The sequence below is a fragment of the Phyllostomus hastatus genome, unplaced genomic scaffold (genome assembly GCF_019186645.2).
Source record: "Phyllostomus hastatus isolate PE091 unplaced genomic scaffold, TTU_PhHast_1.1 phas_contig_210, whole genome shotgun sequence".
In the NCBI taxonomy this organism is placed as follows: Eukaryota; Metazoa; Chordata; class Mammalia; order Chiroptera; family Phyllostomidae; genus Phyllostomus; species Phyllostomus hastatus.
The window spans coordinates 31,016,985-31,034,503 of NW_025333737.1; the positions used below are offsets into that span (position 1 = coordinate 31,016,985).

Below are 17,519 nucleotides of genomic sequence, written 5' to 3' on the forward strand. Positions count from 1 at the left end.
GAAGGCCGCCGAGTTCTCTTAAAGAGAGAGAGAGAGAAAAGAAAACAAAAAACATCGTCTGAGCGTGACTCTTGGCGGTGGCGGTTTTGCCAGCGCTTCTGCAGCGGCCAGGGAGAAAGCCAGCCAGATGGGGACAGACAGCCCAGCCAAGTGGAAGAGGGGTCAGAGGCGGGCCCACGTCAGGGCAAGGGCTTGGAATGTTCTGGAGGTGGAAGAGACGACACTTCAATCATTGGTTGGGTGACAACTGGCTGTCCATATGGAAAAGATAAACTAGATCCCTGTCTTACAGAAGGCCTCCAAATAAGTTCAAATGAACTAAAGACCTACAGGGACCAAGCGAAACCAAGACAGGGCTTTTTGGAGGAAGGCACAGAAAACTCAGCTTTATGATGCTGGGAGAGGGGAAGGATTCTTTAACAGGGGCAAGACAGAAGGAAAAGATGGATCACTTTGTCTGCATAAACAGAAAAATGGGAAAAGGACATGAGTAGGCAATTCTGAAGGTCACTAATGAAAATATTCATTAGAACATTCTATCCTAAAGAAAAGAGAATCAACTTCACTTGTGATCACAATTGGAAATTACAACCAAAAGACCTTACTGAGCAGCCATGGTATTGACAAAAATTAAGACCCGACAGCCCAAGGGTGGATGCAGGTGGAGGGGAATGAAAACCATCTAGGGGGAAATATCTTCCTTCATGTTCACAAGTGAACAAATCCTGTACTCCTCCGAGGTAGCAGGGAATAAGTGGAAACAATCAAATTGCCCCTGTGTGGAAATAGAATGAACTGGTTTTATTTATCCGACGAAATACTATAAAGCAGTTAAAAAGAATGAAATAAGCCTACAGATATCAACATCGCTGTATCACAAAAACCTAATGCTGGGTGAAAAATGCAAGTTACAAAAGAAGATTACACTCTGATACCACTGATATATAATTTCAAAACAAAAATATATAGTAAAAATACAAAGTCATGCTTGTATGTTTCAAGCTTTTTGTAATTTAAATTAAAATGGAAACCAAAATGAGATACTACTTTACACTCATTAGGATGGCTATTATTTATTTTTTTAATAATTTTTTAAAAGATTTTATTTACTTATTTTTTAGAGAGGGAAGGGAGGGAGAGAGAGAGAGAGAAACATCAATGTGCGGTTGCTGGGGGTCATGGCCTACAACCCAGGCATGTACCCTGACTGGGAATCGAACCTGTGACACTTTGGTTTGCAGCCTGCGCTCAATCCACTGAGCTATGCCAGCCAGGGCTTAGGATGGCTATTATTAAAAGAGAGGGAGAGAGAGAGAGAGGGAGAGAGAGAGAGAGGGAGAGAGAGAGAGAGGGAGAGAGAGAGAGAGGGAGAGAGAAGCTGCTGGCAAGGATGTGGAGAAATTGGAACCCTAATACATTGCAGGTGGGAATGTAAAATGGTACAGCATTGTGGAAAATGGCATGGCAATTCCTCAAAAAATTAAACATGAAATTACCACATGACCCAGCAGTTTTAATTCTGGGTATAGACCCAGAAGAACTGAAAGCAGAGACTCAGACATTTGTATACCCACATTCATAGCAGAATTATTCCCAATAGCTAATATGTGGAAGCATCCCCAGTGTTTGTTGACAGATGAACGCACAAACACAAAATGTGAGAATATATGTATGTGTATGTATATATTACACACACACACACACGATGGAATGTTATATATACATCCTTAGAAAGGAGTGAAAATTTGACACTAGCTACACATGGAGTAACCCTGAAGACACTGTGGGAAGAGAAATAGGCCAGACACAGAAGGGTAAATACTGTGTGATCCCACCTGTGGGAGTACCTAGAGCAGTCAAAATCACAGAGATAGCCCTGGCTGGCGTAGCTCAGTGGATTGAGCGCGGGCTGCTAACCAAAGTGTTGCAGGTTCGATTCCCAGTCAGGGCACATGCCTGGTTTGCAGGCCACGCCCCCCAGCAACCGCACATTGTTTCTCTCTCTCTTTCTCCCTCCCTTCCCTCTCTAAAAATAAATAAAATCTTAAAGAAAAATCACAGAGACGTAGAGTGGTGATGGGGAGTTACTGTTTGTGGGAACAGAATTTCAGTTTGTAAAGACGATCAAGTTCTAGACATGAGTGGTACTGAGGGCTGCAGAATAATGTGAACGTACTTTCTGCCATAGAATGATACATTTAAAAATGATTAAAATGGTAAATTCTGTACTACAGATATTTAATTTAAAAATTCAAAATTAAAAAGAGAAAAGAACATTGGGTTGACTGCAATCCCCCCCGGAGCAGAGTCACTCACCAGCCTCCACGGCACAGCAGACTCCACACCTCTGGGCCGCTGTCCCCGCCCCTCCGCTCACCTCCCCAGCCCCGGAGTCGCTACCCCGCCGCCCCAGCTAGTCTCATCGCGCAGGCGCGGAGCTAGGTGGTTTAGCGGGAAGGCGTGGCCTCACTCTGCGCCTGTGCCGAATTCCAGCTGCAAGTGTTTTGGTGAAAATGATGCCCAACCTGGGCATCCCGGCCCGCCGGCCGCGGGGAGACCTGCACTGCACACGCGCAGACCGAGCGCCCACGTCAAAAGACGAAGAGAGAGCGCGCTCTCCACGTCCTGCGCGTCCGGCTGCCAGGCTTTCGTCTGTGTCGTGACTCCCGCAGGACCGGGCTGGAACGCCCGCGTCTGAAGAGCGATGCCCCGGGAGATCATCACCCTGCAGCTGGGCCAGTGCGGCAACCAGAGTGAGCGAGCGTGCGCCAAGGGGCCCTCCAGTCTCCGGTTCTGCCCTTTCGGGTCCCACCCAAGCGTTTGGCATCCTCCAGTTCCCCTTTTCCTCCCATGACCCCTGCCTTACTGCGCATGATGAACGAGCCCCCAACCCGGAGCTGTGCCTCCAGCCCAGGGCTGTCACGGCTCCCAGACCAGGCGTCTTGGATCCAGCCTCTGAGTGGGACAGCCTGTGAGCCTAACCCCGGGCTCCTGGGGCCTTGTGACTCGAGCAGAACCAGGCATCTCTCCCCATCCCCCAGTTGGGTTCGAGTTCTGGAAACAGCTGTGCGCCGAGCATGGTATCAGCCCCGAGGGCATCGTGGAGGAATTCGCCACCGAGGGCACTGACCGCAAGGACGTCTTTTTCTACCAGGTGCTCCCGGCGACTTGGCCAGGAGGCCTGAGGGGAAGGGCAACGTCCCGGTACTGGGAACCCTGTCCGGGCAGAGGGGCCAGGGTGGCTGGCTTGAGGAGGGAGGCCGAGCAGGAGCCAGAGTTGGGAGGATGGTGGACTTGACCGTAGCTGAGTGGGCGCCCTCCTGGACTCCCGCTCACAGGCAGACGATGAGCACTACATCCCCAGGGCTGTGCTGCTGGACCTGGAGCCCCGGGTGATCCACTCCATCCTCAACTCGCCCTATGCCAAGCTCTACAACCCAGAGAACATCTACCTGTCGGAGCACGGAGGAGGAGCTGGCAACAACTGGGCCAGTGGATTCTCCCAGGTATTCAGGTGGCCATCTCAGAGACCCTTGATGTCCTCTCCCCTAGGTAAGGCCGGCTCAAAGCAGCCTGGGAATCTAACTAGACCCGATTAACAATCATAGCAGACAAAGGGATACCCTAACAAGAGGGACAGCCAGGGAGAGGTTTATGCAAACTGTGCAAATCCTTTGCAAAGCAGCTTTTCTGGGTGGAGGGCCCCAGCTGCAGCTCTCCTTGAGGATGGCAGCAGCATCCCTGGGTAGAGTCACTGGTGTTGAAAGGGGATGCTCTCCAGGACCTTCATCCTGACCCTCCCTCCCCATGTCTCTATGCAGGGTGAGAAAATCCACGAAGATATTTTTGACATCATCGACCGAGAAGCAGATGGCAGCGACAGCCTAGAGGTGAGGTTCTGCCCCACTGAAGGCAAGGAAAAAACAAAGAAGCCGACGACAAGTGTAGGGCGGGGGAGGTCAGCAGGTGGCCTCGAACAGGGGGTGGGAGGGGGGCAGTTCAAGTCAGACCTCATTTATTGAGCATCGGACGTGAGACACCGAGGTGAATAAGGCCCAGTCCTTGTCTTCAAGGAGATCCTAGCCTGGCTGGCATCAGCTTCTCAGATATGAGTCATCCTTCCCGAGGAGCCTCAGCCGGGGTGGACACAGAGGCAGGCCTGAGACGTAGTGTGCTGGGAGCGGGGAGTGAGACAAGCCTGGAGCCTCTCCCCGGGTCCCTGGAGACTCTCTCCCCTCCCCTCCCCTCCCCTCCCTGTGCAGGGCTTCGTGCTGTGCCACTCCATCGCGGGGGGCACGGGCTCTGGCCTGGGCTCCTACCTCCTCGAGCGACTGAATGACAGGTAAGCCTGTGTTTGGGGAGAGGGTATTAGCCCCAGCTCGCTGGGTAATGCCTTTTTTTTTTTTTTTTGGTTACTTTTTTCTCTTGGACTGAAAGGCCTGCAACTAGCCCTTTGAGTCCTAGGAAGGAACAGAGTCTGGCCACCTAGAGAGCATCTTGGAAGCAATAGTTCCCTGGGGGGATGGGGGTTACTTAGGGAGAGGAGGGGACCTACAGGGTTTGATGCTTTAGGCGTCTGCTTTTTGGCTCCTGTGCCTGGAAGACTCACTTTTGCCCTCTTACACAAACCCTTTTGTAATACAAACTTGGTAGCACTTGGAAGGCAGTGGCCCCTGTTACCCCCAGGGAAGACAGAGATGAACAGTGGTGGGAGTCCTTCGGTTCACTGTGCTACCTTGCCCGCTCCCTCTTGCTCACTCCCAGGTACCCCAAGAAGCTGGTGCAAACCTACTCAGTGTTTCCCAACCAGGACGAGATGAGCGACGTGGTGGTCCAGCCCTACAACTCCCTGCTCACGCTCAAGCGGCTGACCCAGAACGCAGACTGTGTGGTGAGCACAGAGGAGGAAGCGTCCCTCCCTCCAGACCGGAGGGACGCATTCACCTGTCCTTCCTGAGCCCCAGCCGAGGGAACAAGAGGACCCACAGAGCCCTACCTAGAGCCCCAAATTACGAAATAAGCACCTGATCCCAAGTTGCTTACAGTCCCCCGCGTGTCTCCAGTGAGCCTATGAATGCCTGCTCATGCTTAAGTTTTCAGCCCCAGCGTCACTTTCTTAGTACAAACCTTCCTGGCCACTCAAGTCAAAGTCAAATGCTTTTGTGCATATTCCAGGCTGTAACTATCCTTTTCTGTTGTTTTGTACTTAATGTCAAGCTCCCGCCACTAGTCTGGTGACCTGGTGAGGGGACGACCATGCCCGTTTACTTTCTCTGTTATCTCCAGAGCAGGCCCACACCATGCGTGGCTCGTGGGGATAGTCAAATATTTACTTACTGCACTGGATGGTAGAAACGTGTCTCGTGATGCCCCAGACACAGTACTTTCCTTTTACATTAACACACTTAATTCCTGGTTTTGGAGTTTAGAAGGGGGCTAAGCTAATAACTCATTTCTCTGCTCCCTTTCTCCTCAAAAAGGAGCTGTGACCCTCTTCTGTCCCCGCAGGTGGTGCTGGACAACACAGCCCTGAACCGGATCGCCACGGACCGCCTGCACATCCAGAACCCGTCCTTCTCCCAGATCAACCAGCTGGTGAGCCCCCACTCCTGAGCTGCTGTGGACTGGAACCCCACCCTACTGGAGTGCTGCCTGCAGAGGGGAACACCCCCCAACCAGGCCCACCCACGGCGTGCCGTCCCCGTCCCCAGGTGTCCACCATCATGTCCGCCAGCACCACCACCCTGCGCTACCCTGGCTACATGAACAACGACCTCATCGGCCTCATCGCCTCGCTCATCCCCACGCCCCGGCTCCACTTCCTCATGACGGGCTACACGCCCCTCACCACGGACCAGTCGGTGAGAGGGGCCTCAGTGTCCCAGGCCCGACTGCCCCTGGGCCCAGGAGGCCCACCTGGCCTTTCTGCTCTTCCTGCTGGCCCAGCAGGCTCTGTGCTCAGGGACCAGCACTGACTAGACCACTTCCTTGCTGACTGGCTCTCCTCTCCCCGCTGCCTTCGGCTCCCTGCAGGGCCTGGGCTGTACTATGGGACCTCCTCATGCTCCCGCACAGGGGCGTGAGGTTGCTGAGCTGAGCACGGCTCCGATTCCCGACCCCACAGCAGAGGCTCAGTATAGACCCGAATCTACAGACACGGCCCAAAGAGACCACACTGCCCCCAGTCTGGTGGGGGACACGTGTGGCCTGCTGTCCTCTGTCCATGCGTCTGTGGGCTGTGCCCTGAGTGCTGGCCTGGTCCCTGTGGCCCACTGTCCCCTCAGGTGGCCAGCGTGAGGAAGACCACGGTCCTGGATGTCATGAGGCGGCTGCTGCAGCCCAAGAACGTGATGGTGTCCACCGGCCGGGATCGCCAGACCAACCACTGCTACATTGCCATCCTCAACATCATCCAGGGCGAGGTGGACCCCACTCAGGTAGGTGAGGCCCCTTCGTTCCACCCCTGGAACCTGCAGGGGTAGAGGAGAGGCGACCACCACCACCCCTGTGCGCTCCCCAGGTCCACAAGAGCCTGCAGAGGATCCGGGAACGGAAGTTGGCCAACTTCATCCCCTGGGGCCCGGCCAGCATCCAGGTGGCCCTGTCCAGGAAGTCTCCCTACCTGCCCTCTGCCCACCGGGTCAGTGGGCTGATGATGGCCAACCACACCAGCATCTCCTCGGTGAGGCTGGTCTCCTGGTCCTCTCTGGCTGCTCTGTTCCACTCGCCCCTTCCCCATTTTCCCCGGTCTGTTCCAGCGCCCCCTATCTTGCACTGGCTGCCATCATTGATGTTTCTCTTTCAGCTCTTTGAAAGCTCCTGCCAGCAGTACGACAAGCTGCGGAAGCGGGAGGCCTTCCTGGAGCAGTTCCGCAAGGAGGACATCTTCAAGGAGAACTTTGATGAACTGGACAGGTCCAGGGAGGTCGTGCAGGAGCTCATCGATGAGTACCACGCAGCCACGCGGCCAGACTACATCTCCTGGGGCACCCAGGAGCAGTGACTTCCCCTCACGGCTCCCCCTGGGCCATGAGCATCGTTCCCATCGTGCTGGCTGGCTCCTCTGACCCCAACTGCCCTCACCAGCAACTCTTCTAGGTGCATCTCCAGCCCAGGAGCTACCCACACTCCCTCCCTCCCATGCCCTGACCCTCGATGTGCCTGTTTACCTCTAATACGATAATAAAGCTTGGTTGTGAATATGATCAGGGCTTGGTCTGTGACTATGGGGATGGTGAGGGGCCCTTCAAGTTCCTTCCCAGCGCCCAGGCCTGTGGTGGTGGGACGGCCACTTGGTCCACGTCTTAATGTGTCCACCGTTTCTGGTGACATCCCTTTGCCTATAACGAGGCTGTTTTCCTGGAGGTAGCTCTACTGTCAAGGCTACAGAGGACTGATTACCGAGGTCTGCTACACCCTCCATGCCCAAGTCCCCACCCCAGGGTAGATCAGTATGGCCCAGCCTCCTCTCCTCACAGACCAGGTTTGAGGACTGCTGACGGACCAGCATTCTGAGCGGGTCAGGAAAGCTGGGGCTCTGGAATCCCAGTGCCCAAGGGGATATAGATCTTCAGGAATTCAGCCGCATTCAATCCAACCTGATAAAGCAGGAACAGAACCCAGGAGCAGGGCTGAGCCCATCCTGACAAGTTCTTAACCCGTGCCACAGGAGTTTCTGGGTCTAATCCCACCCCACACTTCTCTCCATTCCGGGCCCAAAGCAGCAGGCAGGCACCCCAAAGACAGGCCCCACCAGCCAGACACCAGAGTAGGAACTGGGTAGTGCTAGTCGTGATGACTCAGTGGCCTCCAGCCCCAGGGCCACCGGGAGGCCACCTCTCTTCCCCTCAGTGGGGCAGAGAGGGTAAGTAATTGTCAGCCTCCACAGCTGCCCTCTTTTCTACCCCACCCGCCACCCAGTGGCAGCACCCTGGCCAGGAGGAGGTTAAATCCAGACAGTCGAGGAGGGTGGCGCCCTGTGGTGTCCAGACTCCCAAAACCCGGAGTGTGGGCGTCCCAGGGGTGGAGCTCTGACCTATGGGGCTCCAACTTGTCCCACGGACAACGCTCCCACAGGAAGGGTTTGTGTAAATAAGAATTTTTTTTTTGCTTCCCTTCTACAAATAAATTAAGAAACAAACTAGAAAATTGTCTGCACCCATTGCAGCCCTTGGGTATGGGGTGTGCCCTGTCCCTGCAGGGCTAAAAGGGTCCATGGTTCCCTCCGATCTCAGAGCAGTCCAGGTCCAGGCCGGAGACAGACGGGAGGGAGGTCGTGACCTCTTGGCAGGCTCATTTCTGCAGCTGCCCCAAACAGCCAGACTGTCCCTGGGGCTCGTCCAGGCCTGGGCGCTGGCTGGGAGAGGAGGTGTCTGGCAGGTCTTGGCAGGGAGGGGCGGCACTGCTGCAGGGCCTCTCAGGGGAGGGGTGAGCCAAGTAAGCATTCACCAGCTGCATGATCTCTTCCACCTAAGGGCGGGAGAGGGGGGGCAGAGGTCAGGATGCACCAGGGGCCACGGGGGCTCTCCTGTCTCACCCTCCACCCAGGCTCCCATACCAAGGTCTGACCTGAGCTGCCCCTACAACTTTTCCTTTCTCAGCATCGCTCCCTCACTTAAGATGTGCCCATCACACTTCCTTATTTGTGCTTCTCCAGTAAACGAAGTTTATTCTCATCTCAGGGCCCTTGCATTGGCCATTCCCTCTACCTGGCATGCTGTTCCCCCAGAGCTGCCCATGGCTAGTTTACATACCACCTTCTTTGCGTGTACTTTCCAGACCATCCCACCTAATGCTGCGGCCGCCTCCTGTCACACTGCACTTCCCTTTGTAGCATTGGGCTCCCCGGGCTCTTCCGTCATCGCTGTCCCATCACCAGTGCCCAGAGCCAGCTGTACCTGGCCCACGCTTGGTACTTAATAAATGTTTCTTAACAGTCTTTCCCCTCCTTCCTCCTTCCACACGCCTCTTTCCACTCACCTGGGGGCTCTGCAGGAGGAGCTGGCTCTCTCCCACCCTCAGTGCCAGGGTGTGGGGGCCCATTAGCTGGCAGGCGGCCACGTGACCATAGCTGACACTGTGGATGGGCTCGGTCTCGCCAGGTCGGGAGAGGGACATCGCCTTGGCTCCCAGGCCCAGGAACAGCTTCTGTGGAGCACCCCCACCAGCCTCCTGGGGACAAACAGGCAGAGTCAGGGTGCAAAGGGGGGCCCTGCTGCATCATTTTTGGCGGGAGGAGAGGGCTGAGAGCAGGACGTTTCCCAGTGCCCCTGATGATCCACAGCGCATGTGTGGAGGGGTGCTAAGGCTCCAGAGAGGGGAGAACCCAAGGGCCGGTGACTCCTGGGGCCTGAGATGGGCAGCTGTGGTGCGTGCAGGGGATGAATGGACTCCCTGAGTGGGGGCCTCTGGCTCTGGGGCAAAGGTGTAGGGCTTGGGCCACCAGAGTCCCCTTCGCCCTTTTCCCCCTCACCGTGCTCAGCTCCAGTACTTCATACCGAGCAGCGCCGAACCCTGGACACTGCGCCGCCAGAGTCAGGTAGGCAGCCATGGCCTCAGCTCGGCCCATGCCCCGTAGCCGCTTCCAGCCGCCCAGCACAGCAGCCGCCATGCCGGCGCCACCTCCTCCCTCTCGGGCCGCGCTGCCCGCCCCGCCGTGCTGGACCCGCTCCGCTGGCCTCTTGGCCAGGCCCGAGCTCCAGATTGCCCTGGCCAGCAGGGCGGCGGATGGGGGAGGCCTGGAGATCTGGTGAGGAGGGTCTTCACGCGGCGGGGCGGGAGGCGGCAGCAAGCGGTCCAAGCGCGGCAGGGGCGCCCGCGGGGAGAAGTCTCGGTGCAGGCTTTGCAGGCGCAGCGCCGCCAGGGCGCGCAGCGTGTCGTCGGGAGGGGGAGGACGGCCGCGCAGCAGCAAAGCGTGAGCCTGCGGGAGAGGCACCGGGAGTCAACGAGGCAGCTGCGGCTGTACGATCGTGAAAACACCTCGGGGCGAGGCATCTTAAGTCTGGTTTCGAGTAAAGCCTCCCACGGGGTTAGAATACGGAATACGATGGCCCAGCAAGGGAATTCAGGCTCGGGAGTCTTTTGGGTGTGGGGCGTGCATGCTGGAGATGCTCACCTGCTCAAAGAGGAAAGGCAGCTCGTGACCGTTTGGGGACAGCCCCTCGGGGTGCAGAGGTCCGTGAAGACGCAGGCACAGTCTCCAGCCGGAGTCGGGCGAGTCCTCCAGCCCCGCTTCCTCCGCTGCCAACCTGCATTGGAGAACCAAGTGCTAAGCGACTCCGGGGGCAGCCCCCATCCCCCAGGGCTGGGGCGGAAAGGGGCCAGATGTTGGGGGCAGGGCCGGGGCGCAGGGGACAGCCGGGATGAGCCGGGAAGCCCGACCGCAAATCACTGGTGGGCGGGAGTCCGTCTCGGAACCGGCAAACGTCACTGCTCGGGTTAAGTGGCGAGCGCTCGTAAATGTTCGCGTTGCGCAGGGGCTGACCGGAGCGGAGGAAGATGGGCTGGTGGAGAGCGGGGCTGGGGATGGACATTTACTTCTCAAACCTGGTGAGCACGTCGGCCACGAGAGTCCCCCCAGCCAGGGCGCGCTCCTGGGCCCCTCGTTGCTCGTACAGCGCGAAAGCGTTGCGGCTTCGAGCCAAGCCCAGCCGCCCCACCAGCTCTCGAGCAACCTGGAGGGGAAACGGCGGCGCGGGGAGAGTCAGGACTTACGGAGGGGCTGACCCAACTGCGGGGGGGCGGGGGCGGTCTTTCAGGTGTCCTAGTCCTCCCACACACACCCTTCACCCAAAGTTCGAATCTCAGGCCCGGGTGAACCTCGGGTCCGTGCACCAGGGGGAGCCGGGCGTGGGAAGCTGTGAGGACAGGAGTAACGTTTCAGGGGTCTTTTCTCTGGCCTTACCTCCGCCGCCGTGGTGTGGGAGTCTATGGCCACGGGGCAGGCACCAGCCCCCGGACAGTGAACCGTACACCACAGCTCTTGGCGTCGGCTCAGCGCGGAGATCTCTGCCAGCGAGGGCACCAGCTCTCGGCCGCGCGTCCGGCCCAGCGCCTTGCGGATGAAGCGCGCATATTCGGCCAGTTCCGAATCCGGGAGCGCCCGCTCGGTCCTGGGTTAGGGAGAACCCGCAGGTCAGTGCTCGGACGGCTTTCCTCCTCCCCCTGCCTCTCGCATTCTTATTTCATAGGTTATTTCGTCTCGTCCACGCCCTCCCCTCCAACTTTAAGGCAGAGACAGGCTCTTCTGAATCGACCTCTGGAGCTCTGCATGGATGGAGGTGAATGACTTTCTAAGGCTCCTGGCAGCTCTCTCCTAAACTGCCCCTCCTAATCCCCAAGGTCTCCAAGGTCCTCCTTCGGGTCGAAATCCAAAATCCAGCCGCCTGCCGCTTTGCAGCCTCCAAGCCCTGGCGCTGGACTGCATCCGCCTGGGAAGAAGCACCCTTTGGATTATTCCTCTGCTCAGAGGGGGCGCCTTTTTGCAGTTCCTCCGCGGGCAAGTGAGACAAGATCCTGTCATTCCTACAGTGGCACTGTACACATTAGCAGTGGCCCTGACCTTGGGCAAGTCCCTTTCCTTCTCTGGGCCTCAGTTCTCCATCTGCCAACCCCTTTCCAAAGGCCCGCCATCCTCTCCCAGCCCCATAGCTCCCTTGGTAGGATGCCAAGGCCTTGCCCCACCCCAGCCCTCTCACCTCTCCAGGTGTCCCAGGAGGTGACCTCGTACAGCTCCCCCAGGCCGGAAGGTGCAGCTCATGCAGGTGAGGAGCTGCCAGTACCGGAGGGCTGCGGGGTCTTGGGTAGCGGGCAACCCGGGGGGCCCCGCGGGGCCCGAGGTCTGCTTAGCCAGCTGCAGGAAGAGTTCGTCGCGAAGCGCGGGCAGGTCCCGGCAGGTCTGAAGTACACCCTGCATCAGGGGCCCGGGGCGCCGCGCCCCCTCCAGGGCCTGTAGCGCCAGGAACAGCCGCACCGCCTCCTCGCGCAAGGGTGCATAGCCGGGACCTGCGGGAGGGTGGGGGCGGAGGGACGGTTTGGAGAGGGGACACGGAGCTGGGCCCTGGGAGGAAGGCATGAACCAGGGGAGGTCAGAGGGAGTATAAGGGGACAGGGGGTGGCAAGGAGGGGAGAGCACGAACGACAGGAAGAGTGAAGGGAAAGCAGTGGTCCCCACAGAGCCAAACTCTCAACCCCCGCCTCCCAGGAATCTCCCCCTCCGGATCTGCTAAAGCTGCACCTGGGGCCAGTAAGGCAGAGAGACAGACTAAAGGACTGAGGTTCTAACCCAGGCTCTGTATCTGGGGACACAGAGCTACCACTACGGGTCAGAACACAGGCTGGACTTGGAGCCAGAAAACCCGGGTTCTTCTGCCAGCTCCCCCTAATCCTCTAGCTTTAGGACCCGGGCCAGTCCCCAAACCCACTTGGGGAGAAACATAGCCGGATGAGGCCAGCACATGATCCCAACCAAGGTGGCTTCCCCACTGCTTGTAGCAGTAGTATGGCATGGCATGGTCTTAAGAGTATAATAAAAAGAATAGAAGACAGGATAACAATTCATGAAGGACACCAGTAGTCAGAAAAGAAGGTCACAGGAGAACTGTGTGTGTGTGTGTGTGTGTGTGTGTGTGTGTGTGTGTGGTGGCTCTTCATCCCACCACCCTCGGTACCAGTCTGGTCGGCTTCCGGTTTCAGACTCGCCCTTTAAGAAGTGAGGGGCTGGGTAGGTGCCCTGAGGACTGCTATGTCTCTCTGGAGGGAGGCATTCGGATCCCCCAATCAAGGGCTCCGGCCGCTCACCTGGGGCGCTGACTCCGTAGGGCAGGGGCAGGAGCGGGGCGTACAAGGCCCCGCTGGTGTGCCGCAGAATTGGGTTTCGGCGGTAAATGAGGGCCACGGCCTCCAGGTCCCCGCAACTCTCCTAGAGACCAAAGAGGGACAGTGGTGGAGAAGGGGGCTCCCCATGAATGCAGAGAGCTGCTGGGCCCACGACCCTCCTCTTTCTCCATGGAGTCCCCTCTCCAGTACCTGAATGTCCCTGAGCAGCAGCTGGGTGGGGGTCTCCAGCGGCGCCTTGGAGGCGATCACTTTGCGCAGCGCCGCCCCCCAGCGCTCCGCTTCGGCCTGGCGCGGGGAGCAGAGCCTCACACTGTGCTTCCGGCCAGACACCGTAACCGACCACAGACCTGGCGGGAAGAGAGGCCGGGACGGCAATCAGGGCCGGCTGGGGCTACTGCCCGAGGAGGAAGGGGAGTCCCCACAAGTTCTCACCCGTCTCCTTGGGCCTGCGCTCCGGGCCGGTCACAGAGCACAGGCTGGTGAGAACCAGGCTCCCGAGGCGCCGCGCCCCCTTCCCGCTGCTGCTGAACTGGTCCAGGGAGTCCCGGGTGAGCACGAACCAGGCCCGGCGCGGGGGCAACCAGGGCCGCGCCCCTCGCTCGCGGGTCTCGCGGTACAGCCAACCTGGCGAGAGAGGATCACCAGGAGAAGATATTATTCCCTGAAGGCTCAGGACTCGGAGACATCCAAAGTGCATGAGATGGGTCCTCACCTTTCACGACGACATCGGAGTCCTCCTCCAGCAGCCCCTTCTCCGGGATGAGGCTCCGGGTCTCCTCCCAGCTCTGCAGCCTGGGCCACAGGGAAGTGTTGGGTGAGACTGCGGGTCCTGCACCCCGCCTCCAGGGGGCTCCTCAATAGGGGTTCCGCAGACTGCGAGGGGTGCCTGCTCCCGGGCTAGGCACCCTTCCCCCAGGCTGTGGGAACCGCTGGGCCGGTCTGACCTCGCACCAAAAATAGCCCGGACCCCCCCTCTTCCTCCTGGCGCCCCCAGCCGGACCGCCCCCTCGGGACCCTAGCCAAACCACAGCGTCCGGCGTAAGGACTCTCCCTTATTGCACAATCGCAAGAGGGAAGGCGGCAAGGATGGGGGTCCCGGGGCGGGCTAGGGTCTCCAGACCATGGGTCTCGGAGGAAGAGCTCACCTGTCTGAGATGGGCCCACTCCTCACGGGTTGAGTCAGCGTCACGTCCAGTGGGCCCTGGGGAAACAGGTTCAGGGTCAGACAGCCCTCCTCGAGGCGTCTGCCCCCAGGCCAGCGCTGCTCAGGGGACTGAGGAATCAAGTAGTGGGGTGGCGGCGGTGGCGGAGTACGCTGCAACCCCGGACTGGCCCCTCCCATCAGTCTCTACGGAAATGCCAGCGCTAAGGAGCCTGGTCTCTGTTACCTTTGGTCACCGTGCGAAGATGCAGTGAGGGGTTTGGGAGGGTGGAAAGAGCACTGGGCAGGGAGTCAGGAGGCCCGGGTTCTAGTGCCAGCTCCAGCACTAACTCCCCAGGGAAGGAGAAGAGGAACTTTGTAAGTCCTCTCCAGTCTTTGGGCCTTAGCGTCCTGACCTCTGAAAAGGGAGAGGTGGGTGAAGTCCCTTCGAGTTCTGGCAGGTTCAAAGTAACCCCCCACCCCCTCATTTTCCCTTCTTCGCCCGATGGGCGGGCAGGCAGGAGGTGGGCACAGACATGAATGAAAGGGAGAGGGATCCCTTTGGTATAGGGCTTTTTCCAAGAGCTTCTTTTGCACCCCTCCCCCACAGACACCCCTGAGACTCATTGTCAGCAGAGACCCTGCCCCTTCGCTGGGGCTCAGGAAGGGCTGGCCCTGGGGGGAATGGCGCACACTCTCACTGGGGAGATGCTGTAGGGGATTGTGCCCCTCCCCCTTCGCCCTGGAACTTCAGCTGTAGACTGGGGTCTGAGAAAGGCCACCAACCCCGTCCAGAAGCCAGGTCAGGCAGGAACTGTGCCATCGTCCCATTTCGGGCAGACTGCTGAAGCCAGCAGGGGGAGGTGGGGGAAGGGGGGCCAGGGACACCTGTCCCCAAGCTCCCGGGAGGGGGGTGGAGGTGGAGCACGAGGGAGGCAATGGCCGGGTTCACAGAGCCGACCCTGCCCAGCCTGGGAGCCGGAGGTTGCCTGCGTCCTGTGCATTCCTAAGGCAAAGACCCACCTATTTTCTAGAGGATCTGAAAGGGGTTCCTGGCCCACCACCGTGGAGGGCAGGTGCTGACCACTCTTCGACCAACTCCCCTAATCGCAGTCCCCTGCTTCCCTCCCTGCCCCCCCCCCCTCTATATTTATCCGCCCTCCGCCTCCGCCAGGTGCTGGCGCCGGCCGCGGCGGCACAGCCCGCCCTACCCGGGCACGGAGCCACCAGGCCTGCTGGGGACCCCTGAGCGGGGGATGGGAGCCTGACCCGGGTCACAAACCTGGGGAATCTGGCTTCCCGGTCTGCCCCTGAATCAGAGAGGGGACGTCGGGGGATGGAGGTCTCCCACGCCAATGGCACCTCAGTTTCCCCACGAGGAAATTCGACAGAACTGGGGAGACAGTGTCCCTCATCATCCCCTCCGGGATTCCCCAGGCGGCTCACCAGGGAGGGCCGAGCGCTCTGTCCTGAGGGTAACGACGAGGAGTCCTCCAAGGGTTGTGGCTCCCAATGCCCTCTCCATGGGGTCCCCGCCACGGACCCCCATGTGAGGAAGCCTTCTTCCCCTTGCCCAGGTCCCCGGCGCGGGAACTCCCGCATCTGGCCCCAGCGCTCAGCGCTCACGACCTGGGAATGGAGCGGACCCAGGCGTCCGAGCCGCCCAGCCGGCCTCACCACATTCCTCGGCTCTGGCGGAGGCGGAAGGAGATGGGATGGGACGCGGGCCCGGCGGGGAAGGGTGAGGCAGGGCCAGGTCGGGCCACGCGTGACGCCTCCCTGCCTCCAGGCCCCCAGCAGGTGGACAGCGCCCCGCGTGCGGCGCGAGGCCCACAGGCACGTCCAAGTGGGGCTGCTCCTTGAGCTCCCAGGGGCTTCTGGCCCCGGGCGAAAACCTCTCCCACGTCCCCGGCCCGCCAAGAGCACGGCCCTGGGCTGGAGCCTGGAGCGGGATCAGGCGTGACGGCCGGTGGCAGTGAGTGAGAGGGACTGAGACGAGGCTCCGCACCCCCGGGACTTACCCTCCCGCCGCCCGCTGGACTCGGGGTCCGTAGCTCAAAGGTCTCCTCGTCCTCGTCCTCGTCCCCGTCCCCGCTAAGTTCGCCGTCCCCGTAGTCCCGGTGCAGAAGAGTAAAGCCTCGACGGCAGCAAAGGAGCCACCACAATCCCCCGGGGAGAGGCATCCGGACGAGCAGCCGGGGGATGGGGGCTTGGGCAGCCGGGGCCAAGCTGCAGGGGGTCGGAGAAGCTGGCGAAGCTCCGACTCAGTCGGGGGAAAGACGGGGCGGGTGGAAGGGAAGGGAGAAGGCGACTGGGAGGAGGCAGTGTCTGCAGCCGGGGTGCAGGGGTTGGTAGCTAGAGCCTGCGGGGGCTCAGTGTCTGGGCCCCCGAAGGGGGAGGGGGAAAATCGTCCAGGGCCCAGGGGGGAGGAGGGAGCAATGTCCGGAGCTGGGAAGTAGTGTCCGTTGTAGTGTCCAGCCCTGTGTAGGGCAGTGTCCAGAGCAGTGTCCAAGGTGGGCAGCTGTCCAAGCTTCAGGGAGGGTCGTGTCCGGTAGAACGTCCGGTGGCCGGGGCCCGGGCCGCGCGCTCTGCGCTCCCTGCAGCCCCGGGACTGGCGCGCTAGGGGCGCGAGCACCGCGCCGGGACCCCGCCTCCCAAATCCCCTCCCCTCTGGCCCCTCCCTTCTTTCCTCCCCTCCCTTCTTTTGGGCAGGGTCCAATTTTCGTCACAGCCTCCTCTGCCCAATCCCTGTGCCTGGCGCCGAGCGCGGCCACCAATCAAGCTACTGAAACGGCGGCGGGGGGGCATCATGTGCCACTGGCTTGGTGACAGCGGGGAGGAGCAAGGGAATCGGGAGGGAGGGAGCGGTGCGCTGTTAGTCACGCCCCCGTCTCTGAGGTCGGACGCGGAGTGCTAATGACGTCACGGAAGCCCGCCTTCAAGCTCTCGTTTTAACTCTTGGCGCACCAATCTGTAGATTAAAAACCTTTTGAGAAGAAGCTTTGGAGGACGAAGGGCATAGGGCATAGGGGCAGGCCCCGATTGCTGTCCTCTGAATCCCTGCGTAAGGTTTCAGGGTCCCTGAGACTACCTGCGCCAGGCACAGCCCTGGGGGTGGCTCTCCGCCCCTGGATGAAGTCCAGGCCCTCAGCATGAGTCACCTCCTTTTTGAAGTGAAGAAATGTAATTTTGAGCGCATAGCTCACTGAACTCCAGTAGGGAGAGTGGCTTGGGGTTCTAGGGAATTCTGCTGTCTGCGGATAGAGAGGAGGCCTCTCCGGGAGGACCTCCTGCGGGTCTGTGTAGAAAGGGGTTAACCCGGGGCGGGGCCGCGGGCGGGGCGGGGGTGGGGGGACCCGGGCGACAGCGGGCGCGCGCGTGCGTTGCTGACTCAGCGACGATTTCCTCGGTCGGCCGGTGGAGGGTTCCAGGTTGACCCCCAGTGGTCGGTGCGTGGGGCATTTCGAGGATCGGTGCCGTCTCCGCGCATTCCGATTCCGAAGTTCACGGCCCCTAGATGCCGCGCTTCCATCTCAGCCGC

General features: G+C 59.7%; 2 protein-coding genes across 5 annotated transcripts; one reads left to right on the plus strand and one right to left on the minus strand.

Moving 5' to 3' along the window:
• The first annotated feature begins 2,486 nt into the window (after nt 1–2,486).
• LOC123817222 (tubulin gamma-2 chain) lies at nt 2,487–7,183 on the plus strand. Its single transcript, XM_045836785.1, has 11 exons — nt 2,487–2,753; nt 3,042–3,154; nt 3,339–3,506; nt 3,822–3,890; nt 4,263–4,342; nt 4,765–4,891; nt 5,509–5,595; nt 5,712–5,861; nt 6,285–6,437; nt 6,521–6,682; nt 6,806–7,183. Exons 1-11 carry the CDS (start codon nt 2,705–2,707, stop codon nt 7,001–7,003), a joined length of 1,356 nt encoding a protein of 451 aa, XP_045692741.1. The 5' UTR covers nt 2,487–2,704; the 3' UTR covers nt 7,004–7,183.
• An 899-nt stretch (nt 7,184–8,082) lies between these two features.
• On the minus strand, nt 8,083–16,633 carry PLEKHH3 (pleckstrin homology, MyTH4 and FERM domain containing H3). Of its 4 annotated transcripts, none has more exons than XM_045837451.1 (13): nt 16,000–16,630; nt 13,983–14,038; nt 13,550–13,629; nt 13,270–13,461; nt 13,027–13,184; nt 12,799–12,919; nt 11,697–12,003; nt 10,904–11,111; nt 10,546–10,673; nt 10,115–10,247; nt 9,473–9,919; nt 8,980–9,171; nt 8,083–8,469 (listed from the first exon to the last, which is right to left on the minus strand). In XM_045837451.1, the coding sequence occupies exons 1-13, from the start codon at nt 16,159–16,161 to the stop codon at nt 8,293–8,295; spliced, it is 2,361 nt and encodes a 786-aa protein (XP_045693407.1). In that variant the 5' UTR covers nt 16,162–16,630; the 3' UTR covers nt 8,083–8,292. The 4 variants fall into 4 exon arrangements, 3 of the variants coding, with proteins under 3 accessions (XP_045693407.1, XP_045693405.1, XP_045693406.1); XM_045837449.1 differs by having other exon boundaries at nt 10,537–10,673; nt 16,000–16,629; XM_045837450.1 differs by lacking the exon at nt 16,000–16,630 and adding an exon at nt 15,425–15,669 and having other exon boundaries at nt 10,537–10,673.
• Between the last annotated feature and the right edge of the window lie 886 nt (nt 16,634–17,519).

Bases quoted from the DNA above. Each gene is read 5' to 3' on its own strand.
- LOC123817222 (XM_045836785.1), top strand. From the start codon at position 2,705: ATGCCCCGGGAGATCATCACCCTGCAGCTGGGCCAGTGCGGCAACCAG. The intron at 3,155-3,338 runs GTGCTCCCGGCG...TCCCGCTCACAG, and splicing joins AGGACGTCTTTTTCTACCAG to GCAGACGATGAGCACTACAT. The intron at 4,892-5,508 runs GTGAGCACAGAG...CTGTCCCCGCAG, and splicing joins CCCAGAACGCAGACTGTGTG to GTGGTGCTGGACAACACAGC.
- PLEKHH3 (XM_045837449.1), bottom strand. From the start codon at position 16,161: ATGCCTCTCCCCGGGGGATTGTGGTGGCTCCTTTGCTGCCGTCGAGGC. The intron at 13,185-13,269 runs GTGAGAACTTGT...TCTTCCCGCCAG, and splicing joins GCGCAGGCCCAAGGAGACGG to GTCTGTGGTCGGTTACGGTG. The intron at 9,172-9,472 runs GTGAGGGGGAAA...GTTTGTCCCCAG, and splicing joins AAGTACTGGAGCTGAGCACG to GAGGCTGGTGGGGGTGCTCC.